At 40.7% G+C, this 25,283-nt stretch overlaps 1 protein-coding gene across 2 annotated transcripts in view; it reads left to right on the top strand.

The window, feature by feature from the left end:
* The window catches only part of smarca2 (SWI/SNF related BAF chromatin remodeling complex subunit ATPase 2), a 38,910-nt gene extending 14,025 nt beyond the window's left edge, over positions 1–24,885 (top strand). For both annotated transcript variants that reach the window (XM_088288027.1, XM_088288022.1), the window contains exons 16-34: positions 3,076–3,239; positions 6,381–6,447; positions 6,534–6,644; positions 8,906–9,148; positions 9,274–9,387; positions 11,147–11,251; positions 11,348–11,434; positions 11,530–11,576; positions 12,252–12,418; positions 13,162–13,325; positions 13,865–14,092; positions 14,952–15,029; positions 15,105–15,323; positions 16,344–16,567; positions 18,661–18,766; positions 18,824–18,925; positions 20,362–20,494; positions 21,489–21,625; positions 22,676–24,885. In XM_088288027.1, coding sequence (XP_088144153.1) covers positions 3,076–3,239; positions 6,381–6,447; positions 6,534–6,644; positions 8,906–9,148; positions 9,274–9,387; positions 11,147–11,251; positions 11,348–11,434; positions 11,530–11,576; positions 12,252–12,418; positions 13,162–13,325; positions 13,865–14,092; positions 14,952–15,029; positions 15,105–15,323; positions 16,344–16,567; positions 18,661–18,766; positions 18,824–18,925; positions 20,362–20,494; positions 21,489–21,625; positions 22,676–22,705 — 2,526 coding nt within the window. In that variant the 3' untranslated portion in view covers positions 22,706–24,885. The remainder of the gene's footprint in view (positions 1–3,075; positions 3,240–6,380; positions 6,448–6,533; positions 6,645–8,905; positions 9,149–9,273; positions 9,388–11,146; positions 11,252–11,347; positions 11,435–11,529; positions 11,577–12,251; positions 12,419–13,161; positions 13,326–13,864; positions 14,093–14,951; positions 15,030–15,104; positions 15,324–16,343; positions 16,568–18,660; positions 18,767–18,823; positions 18,926–20,361; positions 20,495–21,488; positions 21,626–22,675) is intronic.
* The last annotated feature ends 398 nt before the right edge of the window (positions 24,886–25,283 follow it).

The raw sequence follows: 25,283 nt of genomic DNA, 5'->3' as shown, positions 1-25,283 counted from the left end.
AAGAGCGCACGCCGCTTCATGTCTGACAGCTAACGTCATTGCAGGAGAAAAAAATAATAAAACACAACGGCGCCGATCCTGTTGGAACATTTTGTGCATTTTAGACTACTGCATCCAATTACCATGAGGTTACAAAATCTTAGTACACCGAAGGGACTCCCCCCATACTGTATCTAAGTGAAAATGGAGTTTGCCATAAATCTGGCTGTGTGAGAAAACAGACTACATAAAAATAAAAAAACATGGGGCTGGCCCACTGAAACACTTGCCAGCCAAGTACTTGGACACAACTTTAAAACCGTTTGGGCTCTATTGTCCATTTTTGTTTGCCTCGCTTTCCTTTTCATAGCATTTTAGCGCTGTTAAGTCCAAGGTCCCCAAGGTTGTCTATTTTGGTCTGATTTTGTTCTTTCCAACTTGAGCTCTTGGACTAAAAAAATAATACACTGTTTAAAACAAATTGTAGAATTTGACTCTGTTTTGGCTACTTTGGGCCAATTACACCATTTGAGAACATAATTAAATTCCTTGTCGTTTAGTGGATTGACTCATACATCTTGAATATTAATAAAATTCATTCATTCAATTAATTTTTTAAAAATGTTTTCTCATGGATTACATCAATTATTAGTCTTTGGGCAAGGGAGCAATTTCATCTGCGTAATATTCTTAGTTACCAAATGAGAAGATTAACAGCTGCAGTGAACCAAATCAATGACATAATTTTGATTTTACTTAAAGTCCCTGTAAAGCAAAAACAGCTACAAATGTCTACTAAATCCAACACGAGTGTCAAGTGCCAGCGCTGCCAAAAAAAAAAAAAAATCGTCAATAAAATGAGGCCTCAAATTCGTGACAATTCAAGTCTTTGTATCCGAGCATCTGTGCTGCATGCGCAGAAACCACGCTCTGCTCACCTGTCATCTTTCAGTCAAGTATTTGAAAAATTGACGCTCCTTCAAATCCCCTACATGTTTGAGTCACCCGTGCAGGAGAGCCAAAAGTTGCTGACCTATCTATGAATAAACCTTGTTTAGGGCTGCACAATATTGGAAAAAAATGACATTGCGATTTTTGGGGAGGCTGCGATATACATTGCGATATTGAAACTAGAAAACATTTCGCCAGATGACTCAAATAGCTCTGTTTGGGAAGACTTTGCTTTGTTTATTATACAGCTCTGGGATGGCCACTTGATAGAAATACGTGCGCCATGCCATGTTATACCTTTTGTCGAGCGTGCGGATAATTTTTTTAAACCTCTCTTTTGTGACGGCGTTGAGTTGCTTTCGGTTTTGCTTTCGCCCCGTGAAAAGTTCTTGCATTTGTGATCTGTCGATGCTGTTTGGACTTCTTACCATAAGGTGTTATAATAAAGGCGTCTGTCATTGTTTTTTGAGTAGATGGTTTTACATCGGGTCCCACTAATGAGTCTGAACTGGTTGTAAAGGGGCTCGTAATAGCATTCAAATGGTCGGACCTCATTGTTGCAGCAACAACGGCGAGGCACTGTCGGCAGAGGGTTCTATGGCCGAAATAATTCCATATTTCGAATGTTGATTTTCTTTTAGGGACTATCTACTGCCGCCGTTGTCTCTTCCATGTCGCCTGTTAGTGTTTTCAGAGCGCACAGAGTGGAGGGGGTGGGGGAGTGGCCAGTGACGGGCAGGAGGGAAGGGATGATCGAGACAGGCTTTGTAGAACATACAGTAGCTTGCTGTTTCTGTGAACCTAAACAAATGTTGTGTGCTCTAAGAAAAAAAAAATGAAAAGACAAAAACATTGCGCGTCCTACGTGTGACAATTGCGCATGCGCACATCGCAATCGCGATGTTCAAACCGCACATCGTGCAGCCCTAACCTTGTTCCTCTTGGTCTGCATTGGCACAGTTCCCGCTACTAAGATTTGAGTACTTGCTGATGCCTATATCTTACCGCACATTTCACTTGAAACCTGCAATACATTTTGCTTCTAAAATAAAAGAGTGGCTTGACACATTCTCTCTCAATTGCTAACTTTGCTTTAACCTGGACTCTGATTAACATTAATAAAAAAGAACGGTAGAATATTTTGTTTAGGAGATGCTTCCCAGCAGTATTTGCTGCAAACCGTAGTAACCTGTGTGGTGTTTGTGTCTCCGTGTTTACGTAAACTTGCATGGCTTAATCTTTGAGACAAGATTATACTGCTGGCAAAATCAACCCGGAATCAAGAGCCCTGCTGGAGGGAACACAGATGGAGGTGGGCAGGGCAAGGCTGGGCAGGCCGCGCAGCAGTGGCGTTAAACTTGAAAGGAACGGGTCTGGCATGGCTAGAGTGGACTGGGGGATGTTCATATTATTTTATTTATTTTTTTATTTTCAGCTTCCGTGTTGTCAACTACATTTACTTTCGTGTAAAGAAAGTTAGATACCGGGCTGGTCAAGTGGTATCAGTGTTTTGCGTATTTTAAAAATAGGAGTAGAGACATGCAGTATCTGTCGCCAATGGTTCATCTCTACTTGAAACCCACGTCTCAGAGAGTTTATGCTGGCTGGGAACCCTTAGTTTGAAACCCTACCTCTGTCTTGAGACCCTACTTTGGCACACTAACATTTCTGCTCAGAGAACAAACTTCACACAAAGCTTCTTCTCTGAAAACCTTTTGTTAAGAGTCATCATTAATCCCGTTCTGTTGTCTTAAATGAGGTCTAGTGAGATGCATTGGCCTCTTTTTTTGTTCTTGTTTACAATTATAAAGGCTTGGACAGTACTGATGCATATCCTCTGAGCCTCACGTGTTTTGCGCAAATGGGTCTTTTGTTGTTGTTGTATTTTTCTTCTGCTGTTAAATGCTAAGCAGCTTTATTTATTCAGTATGCACAAGTTAGTCATCTGGGAAGCAAGCAGATTTGCTCTAATTTGCTGTTCCGACGGCCACGCCTCCACTTTGCTTTTTATTTTTTCCTTCCCTCTTTTTGATATTTCTCCCCTTAAAGGCTGTTATCTCTTTCATGTTGAGCACAAACACACTTTGTTGTTGTCGTTTGTGTGCCAGGGAGCGTTAACAAGTACGTCTTGCTTCTCATGTTCAGATTCAAGGCCTGGAGTGGATGGTGTCCCTGTACAACAACAACTTAAATGGCATCCTGGCTGATGAGATGGGCCTGGGCAAGACCATCCAAACCATCGCCCTCATCACGTACCTGATGGAGCACAAGAGGCTCAACGGTCCCTATCTCATCATCGTGCCGCTCTCGTTAGTACTCGCCATCCTTGCCTTTTGTCCAAGGGGCTTTCCGCAAGTAGGGCATTTCGCACACTTGGCGGTATGCTACTGGGGCTTGAAGTGAAGTAGATACTGACTCAGAATGTGGATTGTAATATTCGCCATACCCTCTACACAGTTCCTTATAATGCAAACAAAATACAAGCCATAACAGCATTTAGCTTCTTTTGCTTCAATTAAATAAAAATTCATCTCAGTTAGAATATGATTATATTGTACAAAAGAGGTTGCACGACATGTAAAACTGAACAAAGCAACCCGTGTTTGACGAGCTTCAAATTTCAACCAACAGCTCGCTTTACTTTAGTCAATTCATAATTGGTGAGTTAAACATTGAAAAAAGTCCCATGCCAAAATTGAGGCCGCTTCCAACAAAATGGTGGGTGACCTCAAATGTAAATCACCAGCTAGCATTATGCTTTTTTTTTTTGGTGTGTTCTCGTCTGCTCCGAATGTTTCCGCAACACCGCAGGCACATTGGCTGAATAGACAGCTATGATTATTTTCATCATCAAGAATGCTTTTTGAGTTCAGACTGTACCCTGACACCAATCTGGACTGGGTTACCAAATCGTTTTCTGGTGGACATTTCTCAACTACACTAGATTAGTGGGAGCCACTTGTGCTACCTTGGTTTGAAGTCCTAAAGTCTGCCTTGAAATAAAAAATAAAAAAATGAAACACTTTGAAATTCTAACTTCAAACTCTAACATTAGCTTGAACCAGGCTTGACACCATAACATTAGCTTAACTTAGAAAACTTAACCCTTCTTTGAAATCAAAATTTGAAACCCTAACTCCGGTTGGAAACCTTGACCTAAACTAAACGTAGTTTGAAATGACAATTTCCCAATCTCACCCTGCCTTGAAACTCAAATATGAAACCTGAATGCTGGTTTGAAATCTGAATTTGGAATATTAACCCTAGCTTGAAACGCTATTTTGAAAATAACTTAAAACCTTTCTTGAAATCCTGATTGGAATCCTTCAGCTGGGTTTGAAGTCCGAATCTGAAACCCTAACCTAACTCTAATTTCAAAGCATGCCAAGCTCAAATTTGAATATTTATAGATATTCAAAGATGATGTCATATTTGCTCTTATTTACACATTTTAAATGTGTACACACACACACACACATTTCATTGACCAAGCCACAATTCAACCCCATCCCCTCATCCGCCTTTTTAAAAATGTTTATTCCAGTAGCATGAAATCCGATTGCAGCTCATGAATAGTTCCTCACTTTTTGACGATTCCTCTTGTGCTGACTTAATAAACACAGATAAGCGACAGTCTCTGCGCCGCATGATGAATGAGTTGATATTTTTTAAAGAAACAAGACGGCAAATTGGTATTCAACGCACCGGCCGAACGCAGCTGCCAGATTACCAACACTCCACATCAGCTGAGGCGGTGCAAAACTTTGAAAAGTTAAAACGCAATTGTATGAAACAAACAAGCTCCTCAGTCTTTCATTGGGTTCAACAAAACCTGCAATTTATCTCTTGCCGTTTTTGCCCTCCATTAATCCCTTCAAATCCTGTGACGGCACTCCAGCACTCTCACACAAGCAACCCGCTGATTTGGATGCTCGTCTCAGCCTAATTAACATACAAACATGAGACAGGAGCTTCCTTCCTTATGTTCACATAACACATTCTCCTTTGACTTTGTTAGCCTGTTAACGAAATGCCTATGTCTAGTTAATGATTTACTAAATGTTTTTTTTTTTTTAATTGGTGCCCAAAGCCAAACCCTTAAGATATGCTGTTCATTGTTCTCAAAGGTATGCCTTTTATCTGAAATGCCCAAAAAATAAAAATAATGCCCTGCTTGATTGGCTAGCAATCAGTTCAAGGTGTGACCCCGCCTACTGCCTGAAGACAGCTGGCATAGGCTCCAGCATGCCCACGACCCTCGGGTGGATAAAACGGCTAAAATGATGGATTAACACCCGTCGTACGAGCAGACCTATTCAAGCTAAGCTAACGAGGTTCTTTGTCATTAGCGTAGGCTTGTTGTTTGTTGAACAACTTTACTACTGTACATCATTCTGCTTGCTTTTCTGTCTCGAGCTTGGTTCTCACTTAAATTGGATGATATTGCTGCAGGGTGTGCAGAGAGTGGAAGACCACGCTATCCTCCGTAATTACCATTTTGGCAGATTAAAGCTCAGATGCAATCTTTTAATAAGGACTGAACTAATTGCACTCTTTCTCCTTTGGCGAACACATCTGACTGGATACCCCGTAGGCGTCAAACTCTGGCCCGTGGGCCAAATTTGGCCCGCGGTGTAATTATATTTGGCCCCCGAGGCTATACCAAATGGCTACTATACCCTTTTACGTTCTATATGATAATAGTAACATTCAAAACGATAATGGTAATTTTAAAAACAAAACATTGTATTCCATTAATTTAAAAAAAAAACTGCATTTATATTGTTTTTAAAAAAACTAAATATAATTTTAAGAAAAATGTAATTAGAAAGGAAACGTCTGACTGGTGAACACCTTCGCTCGATACTGCGGATTTCCTCAGCTCAAAGCCTAAGCCCAGACATTGATGAACTATCATCCAAGAAGAGATGCCAGGTATTTGGCTTGGGCACATCAGATTAGATCAGTGCGTAGCAAACTGAGCAATAATTAGATTTCTTTATGCACTTTTTCTTGCTACTCCAAGACATGGGCTTGAATGGTTGATTGATTTATTATTGTTCTTTATTTTTAAAATTTAAAAAAAATTATACTATTCAAATTTTATTTAGTAAATGAATGTTTTTTTTAATTCGATTTTGCATATCTGGACTATTAAGTTATATATTGTAAGTGTTGCTTGTTCCATATTCAATGTTAAAGCAAATCTTGTTTGGGTCGATATTAAAATGTTCATTTGTTCAATGCTGGCCTGCGGCTTTGTTCAGGTTTTACTTTTCGGCCCTCTGTGTATTTGAGTTTGACACCCCTGTTATAGCCAATTTTGAACAGCTTCCAAAATCTCAGATACAAGCAATAATTTGACTCACGGCAAGATGGAAACTATTGCTTTTGGGAACCCTACACTTGCTTGCATTTCTTGTCATTCTCATCAATTTTCTGGCTTTCAGGACGTTATCCAATTGGATCTACGAGCTTGACAAGTGGGCCCCGTCCGTGGTCAAAATTGCTTACAAGGTAAAAAAAATAAATAAATCAAAACGGAAGACTTTGATAATGCATTATGTGATAAAAAGAAATCTTTGTCTTTTCTTCTCCAAAAGGGTACCCCCGGCCTGCGGCGGGGACTGGTGCCGCAGCTTCGCAGTGGCAAGTTCAACACATTGCTGACCACATACGAGTACATCATCAAGGACAAGCACATACTGGCCAAGGTGAGACAGAGTGTTCTCTTTGAACTCCACCTCAGCTCGTACCAAGGAGTCATTTAATATTCAACAAGCTTTATTGGCAGTGACAATGTGCATTCTTGCGGAAGGAAATGGTGAAATATTGGTCCTACTTTTCTTTGTGGATTCTTACTGTACAGTAATTGGTAATTGGAACCTTCTGCCCCACTATATAAGGACTACATGCCTTTGTTAGCGTCAGTAGCTTTCCGGCACAATTAATTAACTTTAATGACCACCTAAATCTACCATTACAGTGTGTCGTTACTTCGCTTGCTCGTGGCACGCCAAAATATATTTCCCCTGGATGCCGCACTTTGCAGAACAGCTCGACGTAGTTACTTACATTCCCAAGTGTGTGCAGTGTGTTATTCTGGCCACGTCGGAATGCAAACCATTGTGGGTATACAATTAGCGGGAAGCGTGTGCTCTAATGACTGAATGAATGTGCTGCTAAAACTGACGTTCTCTGAAGTGTCTCTGTTCCTATATGTGGACACACTTCAACACAACACGTCTTGGTGTCACTTCCGAGTAGCTTCCAGGAATCTGTTAGCTCACAAGCAAGTTGCTGGCTAGTGCTTCTCATCGTGCCACGGGAAGTCCCACGCTGACCGGGTGGGATATATGTCTTGATTTTTCACAATTTTTAACACTTTGGAGGCATATTTTTCCTCTAACTGGAGCAATGGACATGAAAGGTTCCTTATGGTTAACGTCAAGAGTTGCAAAAAGTCACTTCTTCGAAAGTCCAACTTTGTCTGTTCGGAGCACTTATGTTTGCTCCCTTGCAAGCAAATGGGATGTGGGAGATTATTGCAGTGAGTCTCGCAAAGCACATAAGGCAGTGTTATCATTTCTTCCTCGAACTCCAAGAGGGGCGCGATGCGAGCTCAGTGTAAGTGCCGTCATTGATTTATCGAACGGAGCACCGTACTCCAAACTGAATGCGGGCCTCCTTAGCCTCTTCTTTTCGAGAGATGGCTCAGCCAACGTCGGCGGAGCTTTCCAGACGGCTTTGTCGATACTGAAATGTGGCATGTTTGTTAAATGCCAAATGTTATGTGGAGCCCAAAAGTGATTTTTGGAGTGCGGGCAGGGCGTTGAAAATAGCATCATAATCGCAAAGGACTACGACATCACACCAACCTTGAAATGATGCAGCACTGTATTGACTTTCTATCTGTTACTTGCTTTGCTGTAAACAGTAGAGCCCCCCACCCCTGGAGAGTTCTGACCTCTATTGCTATCCTTGCCATAAAATGACTTATGACTTATTTTTCAGTGCACCCCCCCCTCCCCCCCAAAAGTGTGTGCTCTTCTTTTTAAAGTTAAGGCATGTCCGACGAGAGAGTGCCGCATTGATGTTGTCTTTTACACCAAGCTCATTAAAAGTGGGACACAGAAGTCGAGAGGCCAATGTTGTGTGTTCCTGCCAACTTCTTCATTTTCGTTTTTCAATTTGGACTAATATTGACGCTCACGTTCAAATCCTCCCAACAACCTAAGAATTTTGACAGAATTCTGTGGCACAAATGTGTTCCATTTGTCCTTGCCCTTGATGTTAATGTTAGTCTAGAACCACTAAATCAGTTGCTTGTGGCCAATGGTGTGATGCAATCTGATGTTTGCATCTAGCTTTGAAATTCCTCTCGGTAGTTATTAAGGGACCCCATCTCAAATTTTGCCGAACTAGAATAAGGTCTAATTGCACTTCCACTATAGTTGGTAGCAGTGGCATTTTCATGATCAGAGTGTGCAGGGTTTATCAACCATGTTAATACAGTCATTCAGTTGATTTATGTTTCTTATTTAATGTTAATAAGGATACAATGTTATGGATAGGTGTACTTATAACAATTTTATAGGCAAAGTATACTATTTATAGTTGTGGCAGAGAGCTGGGGCGGTGCAAAATATATTCTTCTTTCTTGAGGGGGCGTAACAGAAATTAACTTAAAAGCACTAACGTGTACTCGAAAAAGTATCCACATGCAGGTTAGAATCCTGCAAGCAGTGGAAGTGATTTCCGTAACTTTGTATCACACTCGTTCAATTTGGGCTAATGCATTAAAAAAAATGGTTATGCTTCTTCTAGGCTTCAAGGAACAAGCGCACAGGTTTGTGAGGCTGAGTGAAGGCAATGGATGAGAAAGTAATTGGGTGCTCTCCATAGAAGTTCGCTAGATCTTTTTTTGACTTTCATTGATTGGTTTCCATGCGACTGAATCAAGTCCCCTTTCCAGATCCGTTGGAAGTACATGATCGTTGACGAGGGCCACCGCATGAAGAACCACCACTGCAAGCTGACACAGGTGCTGAACACGCACTACGTGGCGCCACGCCGCCTGCTGCTCACGGGCACGCCACTGCAGAACAAGCTGCCTGAGCTGTGGGCGCTGCTTAACTTCCTGCTGCCCACCATCTTCAAGAGCTGCAGCACATTTGAGCAATGGTTCAACGCCCCCTTCGCAATGACGGGCGAGAGGGTACGCGCCCTCAATCTGGGTCAATCGTAACTCCCATGGTGTCTTGCGTCTCGCTCCCTCCACCAGCTTCTGTGTGCCATTGCGGTAGCCAATCTTTGATTGTTCATTTTGAACATTTTGTTAAGGTGGACCTCAACGAGGAGGAGACCATCTTGATTATTCGACGTCTGCACAAGGTTCTTCGCCCCTTTTTGCTGCGTCGCCTGAAGAAGGAGGTGGAGTCTCAGCTGCCAGAGAAGGTGAGAAGCTTCACATTTGGTCATTTATTTTGCCGCAGTGGCTTTTACAGAGTCACTAAATTGACCCACCGAGTCATGTGATTTTAGCAACAATAGAAATTCATTGCAAGTTTGAGAAGCATATCACACTGGGGTCTGACTTACACACAAAAACGGATCTTGTTCGCAGAAAAAAAATATTTTCAAGATGCTGCACCTACCTATGCATCATTGAAGACACATGCAAAATTTTGATTTTTCAAATCACATAATTTACCACAATGTGGCTCTAACACCAAAATAACTTTAGAAAATGCTTTTTTCCTTTGGAGTTTTGGTTGAAGAATTTTTATTTATTTTTATATTTTATTTTTTATTTATTTAATTATTCATTCATTTATTGCATTCTGAACAAATTAATACAAACCCTTTTGTGGTATTTTTTTCATTTGGAGATTAAAATACGATTCCCAAGAAGTCATTAAATCCCTTTTTGTAAACTGTCGAATCCAATTATGTTATATTCCGTGATGCTTTGAGATACTAGTAACGCGTCGGATGGGTTTTTCGAGACCAATTTGACCAATTTCTTTTTTTTTTTACATGATTCAAGCAAATTACACTTTGTGTAGTTAATTCATTTGAACGACTGTTTAAAGAAAGGCCCACTCGTGCTGTTAATTACCATCTATGTTGAAGCATAAATGTTATGCATTTAAGCAAGAGCCTGAGATATTGACAAAAAAAATGTCAAGTCTAACAGTATGCATGGTTCTATATTGTTCATCCTCTGCATTGAACGACTAATATTAGCGTTGCACTAATGAGCTGAGAGACAAGTTGAGATGTTATGAATTACCCTTGAGTTAGATATTTTTTTTCCGCTGCATTACAGTGGGAGTCTGACAGCAAAATAATTCTTCATCAAACAAATTTCTGAAAATCGTGTTGCTGCTATTTTTCTATTGATCCTGCGTTTGAGAAACTTCAAATACAATCATCTTTAAACATCACATTTGCCACTGACACTAATAATTCATTCCGAAGTCTGGATCTTGTTTTGGGGTTTTATCTGCTTTTACAGACTTGGTTAGCTAACTAAAAAAAAAAAAAAAAAAAAAAAAGAATTATTTTTCTCAGGCTCTCAAGTCAGTTTTTTTTTTCAACATTACTCAGTGGGACATACACTGATTAATTGGCAAACTACATTTATTGAGTTTCCTGCATTCCCAGAACTGGTTAGTGTGTTTGGGGAAAAGAAATAGTTTTTCTCAAGCTACTGCACCTCATCTGAAGTCTTTTGAAAGTTAAACTCACAGAACTTTTTGAGGATATCACAGTTGGTACTGACACCAAAATAATTCCTCGTCAAATTGATTTTGTGAAGTCTTCTGCACTCTCAAGACATGATTATCAGGTTCAAAGAAAAACTTTATTTTCGCCAAGCTGTTGCCCTTGAATTCATTAGAAACATTGAGGAACTTTCACGCTTTGATAATTTATAGACATCGCAGTGGGGTTTTGACACAGATCAATTAAGAAAATGATCTTAAAAAATAATTCATTATTTTTCTCCTCATGTGGTGCCTCCCTGAAACACTGACCAAATGCTGTTTGAGGGCATGTTCAAAAAATTGCAATGTGACTGTGGACATTTATCAGATCACCTGCTTTCATCTTTCTGGGATTAGTTTATACTCCTTGTTGGGCTTCGCCGGATTCCTACTAAGACATTTAATGTTGGTCATTTTGACGATTTTTCTCGTCATTTTTTGCCCAGGTGGAATATGTTGTCAAATGCGACATGTCGGCCATACAGAAGGTCTTGTACCGCCACATGCAAAAGGGAATCCTCCTCACCGATGGCTCGGAGAAAGACAAGAAGGTACCAGCACTCGGAGACCCTGACTCATGAATCACGATTGCTTAAGCACGTCACGTTTGCTTGACTGGCGTACTGTTCGTTGCCTTTTGGTGGCAGGGCAAAGGGGGGGCGAAGACCCTTATGAACACCATCATGCAGCTGAAGAAGATCTGCAACCACCCATACATGTTCCAGCATATCGAGGTGCTCTCCGTTTGTGTGCTAATTCAGAGCAATCTGATCAACTCTAGTCTATCCATAGTCGAGCCGCTCTTTGATCGTTTAATTCTCTCCCGTAGGAGTCATTTGCTGAGCATTTGGGCTACCCCAACGGCATCATCAGTGGGTAAGTTGGCCTGAAAAAAAGCTTCCTTTTATCCGTTTTCCTACCCGCGCTCGACAAAAGCTAATGATTTGATGTGAAGCCAACAACATGTGCCAGTAATTGACAAGCGTTGTCTCCAGCTCGTTATTCACGCACTGTGGCTGTAATTAGAGATGTTTTGCTCGGAAAGATAGAGTCACGGATAATCGGCGTCCTTGCTGATTGTAGTTATTGGCGAGCATCTTCTGATCTTCTGCATGTGTGGCCAATGCTTCTGCTTCAAAGCGTTCTGATGTGAGAAGTGTGTGGTAGTTACATGTTCTGCTGTGAGCTTTTTTGTTGATAATCTTAAATACCTAGTGTGAACTGAGTTCAGAAAATGACAAATTATATATTTTTGTGGCACAAGTAATTACACATAATACAAATAATAAATCATGAAAAAATGTTTTATTTTGTATGTTTGTGACAAAAGAAGTTAGATTCTGCCGAGTGACAAACCTGGAAGTGTGACGTCATACCAAGGGAATATGACAGTGCTCAACATAGAAAGTGTATTAAACCAGTCAGAAATTGACTCACAAAGCAAAATCTCAAACATATCTGAGGCAATACACATATTTAATGAGTTGGAGGAAGAGGAGCTTGTTGGATCATATTGTTCATCAGTACGTGTGCCGTCCATTCTCAACGCAGGCCAGACCTGTACCGGGCCTCCGGGAAGTTCGAGCTCCTGGACCGCATCTTGCCCAAGCTGCATGCCACCAACCATCGGGTGCTGCTCTTCTGCCAGATGACCTCGCTCATGACCATCATGGAGGACTACTTTGGCTACCGCAACTTCCAGTATTTGCGTCTGGATGGTAAGATTGCACGATTGATGGTCAAAAGCCACATTTACACTTTTCAAACGATCACTTTTACTGCCATCCAAGAAAATCCCATCACTTCTGAGCTATTTTTACAATCGGCCCGCAGTATTTGGTGGCCATAGGCACCCTGTTGGTGACCACTGCTGTCAGGTCAAGCGAGCGGGTTTTGTAAAAAGGATTTACTGATCCAGGTACATATTACAAAATATCACAGTATAATCCATAATACATTTCTTTGGAACACCCTGTGATTGCAGTGCTTGACTGATGGCTGAGGCAACACAAGCTTTTTAGTGGAATAAGTAATACTGTTCACTTATATGTTGCTGCAGCTGCAGCTGGATATTTTTGCTTATTTAATATAGGCAACCAATCAATTCCAATACTTGGGTGCCAGTGGATGCAAATGTGCATTAGCATGATAACGAATGTCATTATAATGTTTGGTGAACAGATTTCTGTGTGCTGGAAGTCAACAAGTAGCAGTGTTAATCATATTAATAGATGCAACTAATAAATTGCAGAGTGCAGATGGTTGTAGAGCTCCATTATCATGATAACCATGTCATTTAAAGGCTCGGTAAACAGCTTAGAAGAGAAATTAGCATACTTATGTGACATATGCCTGGCTAATTGAATAAGCCGCCTGAATAGGTTTTTGGGTGGTTTACTCACATTTTGCCTTTTCAAACGCAAAGTGAGACAGCATCAGCTTTAATCTTGAATCCTTCCAGGAACCACCAAGTCAGATGACCGAGCGTTGCTACTCAAGAAATTCAATGAGGCGGGATCGCAGTACTTCATCTTCCTGCTCAGCACCCGAGCTGGCGGCCTCGGACTCAATCTGCAGGCCGCCGACACTGTCGTCATCTTTGACAGCGACTGGAATCCCCATCAGGTCTGTGAGGTTGTTTGAGCAACCAGTACAACCAGACTGTACGTCTTAAAATGATCACCATCTCTGTCACTCATTGTTGGAGCTTCGTCACTTTCAAGTGCTTGAACTCTCTGCACCATTTGCACAATTGTCATTGTATTGTATGTCACAATTGCATTACCGCAAAACTGGTACCCTGAAATTGCTCAGTGACTCTACGTCTTAATGTCCCAAATGTATAGTTTACTCATTTGCTATAAAGCTATTCTAATTCTGATCATGATTTGGGAAGTCCAGAAAGGACAAAGTTGCAATAATCAATGTTAGAGAGAAAAGTGTGCGTGATCAATTCTGTGTGAATAAGTAAAGACATATTTTTAAATTAATATAGATAGAATCACCGCTATCCAAATAGCAATCAGCAGTGTCAACTGAAGAGTGTATTCTGTATCTTTTAAAGGGTGTATGTCGGGTTCATCGTCTACAACCACACGCACACATAAACACACACGCATTAGAACCGCAAATAAAAAAAGCCGCATCTCGCTTACTGATTTCAGGACCTCCAGGCGCAGGATCGCGCACACCGCATCGGCCAGCAGAACGAGGTGCGCGTGCTACGCCTGTGCACCGTCAACAGTGTGGAGGAGAAGATCCTGGCGGCCGCCAAGTACAAGCTCAACGTGGACCAGAAAGTGATCCAAGCCGGCATGTTTGACCAGAAGTCCTCCAGCCACGAGCGCCGCGCCTTCCTGCAGGCCATCCTCGAGCATGAGGAGCAGAACGAGGTATTTTGTTGAGTATTTTCCAATGTTTATACTAGGTTTAGTAATTATTTGATAACATTTGAATGCCTTGTTGTTGTTTTAACTGAGAGCAGATTTCTTGTATATATATATATATATATATATATATATATATATATATATATATATATATATATATATATATATATATATATATATATATATATATATATATATATATATATATATAAATATACATTTCAATATAATTTTAATTGGCAGTTTAACTAACTAAGGGACAAGTGATATTTTCTTTCACATTTTGATTGACAAGTTAACATTTTAAGTATCAATTTAATTCATGGAATTTTAGCATGCAAAACAAAAAACCCTTAAAGTGTAGTCAATCCCTCAAAATATGTGCCTTCACTAGTTTAAGCCAGTTTTTAGCAACCTCGGGGCGGCCATTTTGTCACTTCTCACTACCGAAAATTACATCACAGTTGCTCAGTGCTCAGGTAACAACCAATCGTGACTCACCTGTTCTCTGAAGCTGATCCGTGATTGGTTGCAACTGTGATGTCATTTTCAGTTGACGACCATTTGCAAAATGGCCGCCCCCTGAGATGACTTAAAAATGGGTGGATTTTACATCTTAACTTGTATTCCACAAACGCAATATCAAGCTCAATGCCGTGTTTCGACGAGTGGGACTTCATAGAAGATTATGGTCAAGAAAATGTGTCTGTTGACTTACTCTTTGAAAAAAAAAGTTTCACAATTTTAATTGTTAATAGACAAGTTTCCCTATTTTTAAAATATCTGAATAAATGAATGAATAATTGCCTTTTGTATTTAGCAGGACTTTGTAGTTGAACCATTTTCTGCTCCTCACATGCAGGAAGAAAATGAAGTACCGGACGACGAAACCCTGAACCAGATGATTGCCCGCAATGAAGACGAGTTTGAGTTGTTCATGGTGAGGAAGCGCCACATGTTTTTTTTTTCCTAACCTGTCGCAGCGTACCCAATCAACTCTGTCACATGGCCGCAGCGCTTCGACATGGACCGGCGGCGGGAGGACGCCCGGAACCCGAAACGTAAGCCGCGACTTATGGAGGAGGACGAGCTGCCCTCCTGGATCATCAAAGATGATGCCGAGGTGGAGCGCCTCACGTACGAGGAGGAGGAAGAGAAGATGTTCGGCCGAGGGTCACGCTGTCGCCGGGATGTGGACTACAGCGACGCGCTGACCGAGAAACAGTGGCTGCGGGTAAACAATCCCAGCCAGTATTTATTTGCTGTCAAGTCTGTCGTTTTGTGTTGTCACCTAAGAACAAAAGTGAGACCGTCAATGTACTCTAGTTTGGGGTTCCAAATATTGATCAAAGTCACTGTTTGGGTTTCAAGTTAGGGTTGGCAATTCAAATTAGGGGTTTGAAGCCGGGATTGGGGTTTAAAGAAGGCTTTGGTTTTTAAAGTAGGGTTCTAAGCCATAATCAGGGTTTCTAGGAAGAGTTAAGTTTTGAAAGGAGAGTTTGAAGCAAGAATCAGGGTTTCGAGCTAGACTGCGGGTTACAAAGTCGGGTTTAGGATTAGTTTTGGATTTCCAGATAGTGTTTCAAGTTATCGTTAGGGTTTCAAATGCTGTTAGGGTTTTAAACTAGAGTTTCAATAAATGGTGTTGATTACCAAAGGCTTAAGTTAAAGTGAAAGTAGAGTTCTAAAATAGGATTAGGGTTTAAAGCAATGGTTAGGGTAACAAAGTAGGGTTTGAAGCAAGTGCTACAATTTCAAATGAGTGTTTCAAGCCATGTTTAGATTTTCAAAGTTGCGTTTTAAGCAATGTTTAAGGTTGCAATCAAGGTTTTTGCTTTCAATATGACTTGAAGCATCAAATTAGGGTTTCAAAACCAGGTTATGGGTTTCAGAGAAAGTTATTCCAAGTAGGATTCGAAGCACATGTTTTGGTTTCAAGCAAGAGTTATTGTTTCAAACAAGGCTTGCAGTTAAACTTGAAATTCGTGTGTAAAGCTTGGACTTAGCGTTTCAAGTCAGGCTTACGGCTTCGGTTTCAATGGAGCTTCAATGTATAGTTTCCATCATGGATTAGCGTTTCAAGCATGTATGAGGGGTTCAAGCCTGAGAGTTGGGTTCCCAAAATCGGGTTTTAAAGTAGGGTTAGAGTATCAAATTAGTTATGTTTTTTTTGGGGGTTTCAATCCCGAGTTTTTAGCGGTGTACTTTTGAGCTCCTGCTGTAGACCAGCGCTCCCTCCATTTGTCACCGTCAGGCCATCGAAGACGGCAACCTGGAGGAGATGGAGGAGGAGATCCGACTGAAGAAACGCAAACGCAAGCGGCGGCAAGACAAGGAGCCGTCTGCCAGGGAGGAATGGGGTGCCAAGACCAAGAAAAGGCGAGGACGCCCACCCGCCGAGAAACTCTCGCCCAACCCGCCCAAACTCACCAAGCAGATGAACACCATCATCGACACCGTCATCAACTACAGAGACGGGTGAGGGCCTCATAAAGGGTTCAATGTAGACTTTCAAGCCAGGGTTGAGGTTTCAAACTTTCATGTTTTGAATACGGGTTGAGGATTCCAAAGTGGGGTTAGGGCTTCTGAGTTGGGGTTCAAGCCTTCGTGTGGCTTTCAAACAAGGATTCGAATACGGGTTTCATGCTCACCAAATGGTGCACTCTGCATTGGCCCGGGAGTAGATGCAAAACATTTTTACAGCGTCTCAAAATGGTGTGATTAATAATAATTCATCCTAGGGGCTATAATGACAAAGGCTTGTCATAATATGTCTGCTTTAAATAATTTCTTTGAACGTGGTAGCAAAAAAAAAAGTTTTTCACCCGCACATTCCCACTCTGACTTGGCATCAAAGTGATAGTTTAATCAATTTACCAACAATGCAAACAGCCTCAAGCTCACGTTTCCATCCATTTTGACATGAGGGGATCCCAGAAGGAAAGTGCGTCATCGCACTGAAGGTGTTTAAAAAAAATAAATAAATAAACACGTTGGATTCACTTCAAGTTCTGAAGCATTTTCATTTCCCCTGAGAGGAGAATGGTTCCATATGCCTAATAGAATTTCTCCAGTGGCTTGCAAAAGTATTCACCCCCGTTGAACTTTCCACATTTGTTAGGTACCAATCACAAATATATTTTCAAGGGATTTCGTGTCTTATGCCCTGGAAAGGAAATAATTGACTGTTTTTAACTAGTGGTACCATTTCTGCGTGACCACGCTTGCAACTTGCAAATCCATTATCCTCATTGAAGTGAATCAAAATGAATCCATTGTGTTTTTAAATAACCAAAATCAGCACACTACCGTAACTAAGCATGACACAAATGGTGGTGGATGCGACGACAGCTGCCGGTTAAAAAAAATTAGCATAGCTAAATGTCCAAAATCATCCAAGGTACAACCAGTCGCCACCGGGTTAGTGTTAGTTAGTACTACAATTCAGTACTTTAAAATGTTCACGTCGTAGTTCAGTTCAACATCATTTCTTCAGCATTCACATGCAATTTCCGCAAACATTTCATTCTGTATTTAGTAAATAGTGTGCGACGATGGACCAGCAAAATACAGTGCGAGGGGTGTAATTTGACAAAATGAGAAAAAGTTGAAGGGGCGTGAATAGTTTGTCAGGTAATGATGCTGTCAAGCATGGTGTGTTTACAAGTTTGACGCCAGAAACTGAAATTGCCGACAACCTGGGGAAATTGCGCTTAAAGAAAAAAAAAAACATCTAATGTTAGGGACGGCTTTTGTGAATTTTATATCTTATCTGTCTGCTGCGGCGCAGCAACACTTGTTTATTTGCCTGCTTTGAAAGTAACGGGGGAAAAAAATAATTGGCCATTTTCTTAAAGATGGCTTCAAAAAAAAAAAGATGCAGGTGTCAACAGCAACCAAGTTGTTATCAAAGAGGATGTGCAGCAACGTGGAGACTGCGGAGTTAGGGTCTCGAGGGCTAGTTAGGGTTTCAAGGAATGATTAGGTTTAGTAGTTAAGTATTTAGATTTTAAGCCTGTGTAAGAGATTCAAACAAAAGTAGGGTTTCAAGTGTAGGTCAGTGTTTATAAAGAAAAGAGGGGAGGTTAAAGTTTCAAATTCGGTTTTGGAGGAATGTTTAGGGTCTCAAATAATAATATAATAATAATAATAGATGAATGGAAGGATACGTTCCATAAGCAAAATAATGAGGGACGTTGCTGGCAAAACATGATGCCCTTTAACCTTGAATCACATTTTTTTTACTTCATTATTTTCTTTGATGACTTCAAAATAAAAAGCAGACAAGCCTTGTTCACATCAAAACATCATGTTTAAAATATGTCACACACAGAGAGAAGAGTTCTGGTGAAACGAGCACATTTTAAAGCATGAATAGAAACCTTTTATCTTTTATATACCATATATATTTATTGCCATTGCCTCTTAATCGGCAAAACTCCAGACGATTATTATTTTTGAAAAGGCCGATATAATCGGTGTGGTCCAAGTTTGAAGGCAGGCTTAGTGTCTCAAATGCGTTTTCAGCAACAAACAAACTTGTTTCAAGCTTGTTTTGTTGTGTTTTTCAGGGCTGGCAGACAGCTCAGCGAGGTGTTTGTGCAGCTGCCGTCCAGAAAGGAGCTTCCCGAATATTACGAGCTGATCCGAAAGCCGGTGGACTTCAAGAAGATCAAGGTACGTCGCCTTCAAGCCTTTACGGGTTCAAGCGCTCACTCCGCTGTCACTCGGCAGGAACGCGTCAGGAGCCATAAATACCGCTGTGTCGGAGACCTGGAGAAGGACGTCATGCTGCTTTGTCACAATGCGCAGACCTTCAACCTTGAGGGATCTCAGGTCAGCGCAAATTGAACTTGCTCTCAATACAATAATACTTTTCATCCAATCCCTAGGAACACTTTTTCACTTTTCTATTTGAAAACAGACAAGGCAAAGCCGGAAATGAGGCGTTTTGTAAGGAAACTGCTTTCAAGCCTTGGTTATTGTTCAGAACAATGGTTGCGTGGTCCCATTTCATGAATGAAAATGAAGACAAACTTAATTATTATTTCTTGTCATTGAATCGCCGCTGCTGCTTGTAATGCATGCTGCTGGTTTTTAAAATCAAATGGTGATGTGGAAAAGCCTCACATTTGTTTGCGTTATTATGATAATTTGCGCAAGGACGTATGGATAAAATGTAACGCAGGGTTTTAGTGAAGGTAAATTGTTTTAAGACAAACACCAACATTTTGTTTGCCGATCTTCTATTGTTCTTGAGCTGAGCGAGCCGAGCTTGCTGGGTGAGGCAGCCAATTAGGTCACGGGATAAATCCACCTCTGCTCTCATTGGTCGATCTCGCGGCCGGGAACCAATTGCGTGACTTGTATAAGTGTCCAAGTTTCTGAGTTAAATTATCTATACGTCGTTCCACAGTATGGCTGTATTTTGTTCATTTTATTTTTTTTTATGAATATTTTGGAAAAATCCACTTTATGCCGAAGCCGAGAAAAGTGATGCACCAAGTACAAAATGTGTTTATGCCACACTTGTGTGGCAGAATTATGTTGTCATGGTGAATGCTTACAAAACTACATCTCAAAGTATTTAGCAAGTTTAAACCTGTTATTGTGGTAGAAAATTGATTAATGCTTCTCTTCTTTTGAGCTGATATTGTTTACTGTTACAAAGATGATGTAGTTGCTTGTTTGTTTAAAAAAAAAAAAAAAAGTCGCATTATTTTCCACAATCGTTCAGCCCTAGTTTCATGTCTAGATCAGGGTTTAAAGCAAGCTTAAGGGTTAGGATGGCCAAGTGGTATCGGGCCACTATTTAAATGTATCGGGTCGCAATGTAGGCTGTCGATACCAACCACCGAAGCTTGGGGCAAACGGTCTGAAATGGAGTAATTTCTCGTGTGCAGTAGTTGCCGCTACGCCCCAGCAGTTTGACACATTGACAAATCATCATCCGTGTCAGAAAGAAAGGTCTTAGTTGACACATTTTTGCCATTGTTTTAAATGGAATTTGATATATCAACATACCTTAAAGAATTCAAGCTGTAAGATAATGATGGTTGTATAAGAGAAGCTGCTTGCTGGTGCCAATACGATTAGTCGACTAATTGTGACCACTGTTGGTGATTCGACGGCTAGCAAAATAATCGTTTGTGGCAGTCCTAGTTTGGAGCGGAAGTGATGTGCAGTGAACTCATCCGCTTTAGATGTAGATCCTAAAATCCTTAAGTCATGTTGTACTGAGCAGCCTCACCTTTGCCAACATATACCGCAAGATCTACGAGGACTCCATCGTGCTCCAGTCGGTGTTCAAGAGCGCCCGACAGAAGATTGCCAAGGACGAGGAGAGCGAGGACGACAGCGAGGACGACGAAGACGAGGATGAGGAGGAAGAGTCAGAGGCTGAGGGTGAGGACACGCACATGCACGCTGTGGTCTCATTGTAATGCGGCAATGCAGAGCCAGACAGTCATCCTGCGAGGCCGCCTTCATTTCATTCCCCACTGAGAGGAACGTTGCCTGAGGACAAAAGAAAAATGAAAAAAAAAGCAAAACAAAGTTTGGATGAGGCTCTGTCTACTTTCAACATGTCTGCTCCACCACTAGGGAGGTTAATAAGGGTCAGGTTTCAAGCAAAGGTGAGGCTTTGATGACGAGGTTTTAAGCAAAGTTAGTCTTTCAAAAAGACAATTGGGGCTTCAATTAAGAGTTAGGTTTGAAAGGTTTCAGGGTGTCAAAAAAGAAGCCAAGCTTCAGGTATCAATTTTGATTTCAAGCATTTCAAATGAGGCTCAAGATTTCAAGCTTTGATTAGGTTTTCAAACAAGGCTAAAAGGATTCAAAATTATTGGAGTTAGGTTTAGGATCAGGGATTCACAGTCGGGATGCAAATGTGAGCTTGTGTTTTAACAAAGGTTGGGGTTTAAATAAGTGTTTCAAGCAAGCAAGGGTCAGGCGTTCGTTCGGGTTTCAAGTCAAGGTTTCAAATTAGGGTTTGAAGAAGGGGTCAAGGTTTCAAACAACGGTCAGAAATTGGTGTTTCCATCCTGGTTGGGGTTTCAAATTGGCAAAGCTTACCGTGTCGCACCAAAACTCAAAAGGATTTCAAACCATAGTAAGGCTTTCAAATCAGCTGTTGTGATTGCGCCATATAAATAAAGATGTTTTGTATAATGGTTAGGGTTTCAATTGCGAGTAAAAAGAAAAAAAAAATGGATTCATGCTTCTGATGGCACGACGAAACAATTTGCAACCCTCTATTCCACGCGGGACCGCGACGTCAACAAGCAAGTGATGCTTTTAATGCTATCTGCTTTTGTCATTTCCCAAAACGATTGAATACTTTGCCGCTTTGTTTTCCATCCGTGCTTGACCATGCTAAGACGTCATTTGTGGGTTCCAGCCAAGCCGATGTGGGTGAAGATCAAGCTGAACAAGGAGGCCCGCGCCAGTGCAGACCGGGGCAAGAAGAGGCAGAGTCGAGCCAAGGCCAAGCCCGTTGTCAGCGACGACGAGAGCGACGACGACCAAGACGCCAATGTATGTCAAAACCGTCATAACGCTGCTCACAGTCGGAAGTGATAAGTTGCTAAACCAAAGTTGATCGAAATCTTTTTTTTTTGGTTCCACTCCTACTATATAGTCAGTGTACTGTCATTAAACTGTTGTTGAGGAATACGAAAGTGATGGATGCATGGCGGGAAAAAAATCGGACTGAATTCTTACCATTACCCAAAAATGATGAGCCTATTTGATATTTAATGAAGTGCCAGTCTGATGAATTGATGTCATGTGTTGCTTTTAAGCTCCGCTGAGGCTGTCAGGTCTTTGAGTTTCACTCCAGCTCCAAATCCACCAGCAATCTGCTTGTTGTTTTAGCGGCGTCTGCCTTCTTTACCCACAACTATTGTCACACCAGCCGTCACGCCTTGGCAAGAGCTGAAGGAAAGATGAGCCACACGCAGCATATGTACGAAAATATATTCTACAAAAACCGAGACCAACAATAGTTGAGTTCGGACTGGCACCCACTTTCCTAATTATTGACAAAACTTCTTCTAACTCCCCAAAAAATGTTTATTATTTGTACAAAATGTCAAACTGTCTCCCCCACACACTTCAGTTCCTTTCCTCATTCATTCAGTTAGCACGCCAGTTTTGGCGTCTGTCATTTAAAAAAAAATCAGAGTCAGTATATGACAAGTCCATTTCACAGACATGACATGTCATTTTGGTAATGATCTTGTGGATGATGGCGCAGCATTACAAATATTCCTCGTGAAATGGTTAATCGACTGCGCAGAGATGTTTTAACATTTCCAGAAAATGATCTTACATTTGCAATATTACCATATCGTGGCCATTGCAGGTGAAGGATGTAAACATCGGTTAAATTCAAAGTTTTTCGTGCTTAATGGGGGCCAGAAAATGAAAAACCGCAAGGTACAGGTTAAGTTTTTTAAAATTAATCTTATTTTTGATTTTTATTTTATTTATTTATTTTTTAATAAGAAGGGTTGTTTACGCCTCTACAATCCACGCTCGTTCTTGTAACCAACAAAGTCACGCCGCTTCTTTGTGTCTCTGCAGGAACAATCTGACATCAGTGATGACGAGTAAGGAAGAGTTGACACCAGGATGAGTGAACATCAAGAAGCTCGCCTCCTCTTGTTGTCCAGGTTCTTACTTTGATTTCAGTTCGTCCTGTTACTTCACTCAGTCAGCCCAATTCCTCGCGGCTTGAACATTTTTCCCCTTGTAACAACCTGATGAGCTGCATATCTTGTTTTCTTCTTTTTTCTTTTTTGTGAGATAATTACGTCATGTACGTACTCGCTTTTGCTTTTTGTTACGCAATCCTTACGCTCGCACTTTTTAGAATCACAAAATGATATGAAATGTCAAGAGTTCATGTTGTACTTCCAGAGCGGGGGTGTCCAAAGTCCGCGGTACTTCAAGACGAAAGAATGTAGAATGGAGCACGGATCCAAAATTCTAAACTATAAAAGATAAAGATAAAGATGTCCTTTATTAGTCCCACAATGGGGAAATTTGAGGTGTTACAGCAGGGGGATTCCTTGTCTTGTATCTGCGACCTACGCTAGCGTTTTTTATTTTGCACCACGGACCAGTTTTATGTAAAGGCAACTTGTTTTCTAACTAACGACTATTAGGCCACTGTATTATAAGGCGCAGTGTCAATGAACAGGTTTATTTTGGGGTAAATCTCCATATATCGGACGTTGTGGTTTATAAGGCGAATTATTGCACTTTAGGAAAACAAACCAGTGCAGTAAAGGAGTACAACTTTATTCAACTGCAATTTGATATCATGAGGCACAATGTTGAATTTGGAGAAAATGAAAGAATTTGAGCAAGTGGGTCTTATAGTCCGAGAAATATAGTGTGTTGAAAGACTGATGAATAAATATCCAACTCACCATTCCGTTGGAACTTTGCGCTTATTTCATCGAGTCAGCCGGTGCCATCTTTTTTTTTTCCCCCTTAAGGCTTGTCTTCTAAAGTTGTTTGTCACTTGCCGAGCAGTATGGATGGCTTCATTGCCTTTTTTTGTCAGCCTCTCGCGGCATCCTACGCAGAGCGGGTCAATTAACCCTCAGATGACGAGATAAAGATTAGATTTTCAAAATAAAACTTCATTCGTCAACTCTGTTGACGGAAAATAATTTATATATATATATATATATATATATATATATATATATATAGATAGATATTTATCCTTTTAAAGGCTTGTGCCCAACGGTTTGGGATCTCTGACCAATGCTAACAATGCAATCAAGTCATATCTATGTTCAATTTTTGTTTCATAAATGCCTCAAGACTATGAATTAAAAAAAAAAAAAGAGAGATGAAAAACTAACCATAATGCCTGTAAGAGCAAACGTGGCATACTGTAATAGCTGTTTTTATTTTCTTTCTTTTTCTTACGTGTGTATTTATATATATATAAATATATAAAATATAGTTTCTTAGCCTATCTTGATCTGAATTAGATGAGTTTTACGGGTTAACACTACGAAATTCTCGGGACAACCAAATCATAATTTGAAGAACAATTTTGCCTTGTTTTTAAAATGAGTGTTAATGCTGAAGTGTCACAAAAAAAACGAACTTTTCTTTCAAGTGCCCAACTGAAAATAAATAATTCCATTTTGAATCTCACCATACAATCTTGTGACGATATTTTTCTATTTTCCACCAGATGGCGATAGTTGTGCCCCATTCAAAGCATGCGGCAGCATTTCAAAACTCTTTCATACTCCCCACTGAAAAAATAACTTGCTGTGTCCAACTTAAAAACAAAATCTTTTCTTAGACGCGTGCGGTATAAAGTCATTTGACATTAAAAGTTTCTAATAGTTTGGATTTGTTATGTGTATTTATGCGTAAAGTCGTTTCAAAATGCCTTTGGCGAGAAAAGTTTGGACACCCCCGTTCGAAAGCTGCATGAGCGTTTCCTTTTCCATCTTTGACGGTTACGCCGTCAACATCCAGTTTTATGCTTCAAGTTGCGACGGAAATACAACATTGAAAACAGTATTATAGTTTTACACATATATTTGAATCAGTATTTTGGATTTGTGTGGTGATTCGATTTTTCACAAATCCTCTTATTCATTTTTATATTTGTTTCTTAGCATGAGTTCTCATTTCGCAGTATCCTTCCTTTCAGATGCTATTCACAAGTGTCGACTTAATGTTTGCTTTCTTTGCACAGCGTCTTTGTGGTTGTATTGCATTGCCCCGAGCCAATTAAATATCACCAATTTGGAGCACAAAAACATTTGTCCTGAAAATATTTTTCTTATTTCTGTGTGTGCGTGAGTAGGTATACTTATGTATGTTTGTACACATGTGTGGATATATCTACACACAAAAATATCTGTGGAAACCTGGAAATAACGAGCGAGATTGTATGTGGGGGAATTCAGCATCATCACATCAGACACTCCCGCCAAGTTGTGTTGAAAGCAAATGCCGCGAGTGACAAGCGTGACAGCACGGTGTGAAGCTGGCGACGGATACATTAGCATCGGACGCTAGCTGCGTCGTCATCCGCTCTTCATGCCTTCCAACACCGGAGGGCCGGCACATCAAAACGGTTTTTCCCATTCTTTTCCCCCTTCTGCCCATCCCGAGGCAAGCTTGGCTAAGATAATTCCCGCCATCTTTT

This window comes from Idiotropiscis lumnitzeri, chromosome 1, assembly GCF_059441095.1.
Source record: "Idiotropiscis lumnitzeri isolate Australia: NSW breed Sydney's pygmy pipehorse chromosome 1, RoL_Ilum_1.0, whole genome shotgun sequence".
NCBI classification, from domain to species: domain Eukaryota; kingdom Metazoa; phylum Chordata; class Actinopteri; order Syngnathiformes; family Syngnathidae; genus Idiotropiscis; species Idiotropiscis lumnitzeri.
The sequence above is the reverse complement of the archived record's forward strand: the minus strand, read 5'-3'. Positions and strand labels throughout refer to the sequence as shown.